The 965-nt window shown below is 40.6% G+C and overlaps 1 protein-coding gene across 4 annotated transcripts in view; it reads right to left on the minus strand.

Moving 5' to 3' along the window:
* LOC106884502 (uncharacterized) overlaps positions 1 to 965 on the minus strand; it is a 101,909-nt gene that overhangs the window by 60,887 nt on the left and 40,057 nt on the right. For all 4 annotated transcript variants that reach the window (XM_052975572.1, XM_052975574.1, XM_052975575.1 and 1 more), the window contains exon 4: positions 367 to 414. In XM_052975572.1, the coding sequence (XP_052831532.1) occupies positions 367 to 414 (48 nt within the window). The remainder of the gene's footprint in view (positions 1 to 366; positions 415 to 965) is intronic.

Consider the following 965-nt stretch of genomic DNA (forward strand, 5'->3'; position numbering starts at 1 on the left):
CTGGAGGTACAACCCTCCGAGTTCTTTTACGGGGCTTAGAAAAACTGACGGACCGCTGCAATAAGTGTATGAATCTGAGAGAGGAATATGTTGAATAAAATCATAATTAACTGATCCTCCTGCATTTGCCAGGAACTTTTCAGCACACCGCCACCGTAAATATATATATATATGTGTGTGTGTGTGTGTGTGTGTGTGCGTGTGCGTGCGCGCGTGTGTGTGTGAATGTATGTACATGTATAGACACAGACAGACAGACACACACACTGTACACACTTACAAACAAGCATCTAAGTATGTTATAATATTGTATAAATGCAGACGATATCCACCAAAGTCTTCTACGGTTTTACTTATTTTACTTACCTTGCGGTCCTGGTCGTCTAATTTTATCTGAGAGAACGCCGTTGGAATCTGCAGGAATAAAAAAAAAAAGAGTTGGACGCATGATAGTTTATTATATTAGAACCAAGTCGATGACATCACTATATTTAGCTAATATACGAGTAATCATATCTGACTGAATTACTTAAATGTTTATAACTCAATATAAGCAATCTTACAACAAATGTAAATAACCGCCGAGGTCGACTTTGCCTTTCATCCTCTTCAGCTCGGCCCACGTCATTCCGGCTGCCCTCACCGCCAGCGTCGACACTCCTGCACCAAGACTGTTTTGGTCGGCCCACTTTTCACTTCCCCTTTGGGTTCCAGTCAAGGGCTTGCTTGGTTACATTTTGCATTAAGTTCGATGTAATCGACTTACCCCGCTCCCGTTTGTCCTTGTATCAAAATTTAAAACCAATATATCTAATTTTTCTTGAGTATCTGCAACGGTGCATAGGGCTTTCTGGACAGTTCTTATGGAATATCGGTTTAACTATGAGATGTGGTTGCAGAATTCAATTTTTCTTCATTCCAGGAGAAAGGAGACATTGTGAACAGTCTACTATGAACCTTCATCT

The sequence above is a fragment of the Octopus bimaculoides genome, chromosome 21 (genome assembly GCF_001194135.2).
Source record: "Octopus bimaculoides isolate UCB-OBI-ISO-001 chromosome 21, ASM119413v2, whole genome shotgun sequence".
In the NCBI taxonomy this organism is placed as follows: Eukaryota; Metazoa; Mollusca; class Cephalopoda; order Octopoda; family Octopodidae; genus Octopus; species Octopus bimaculoides.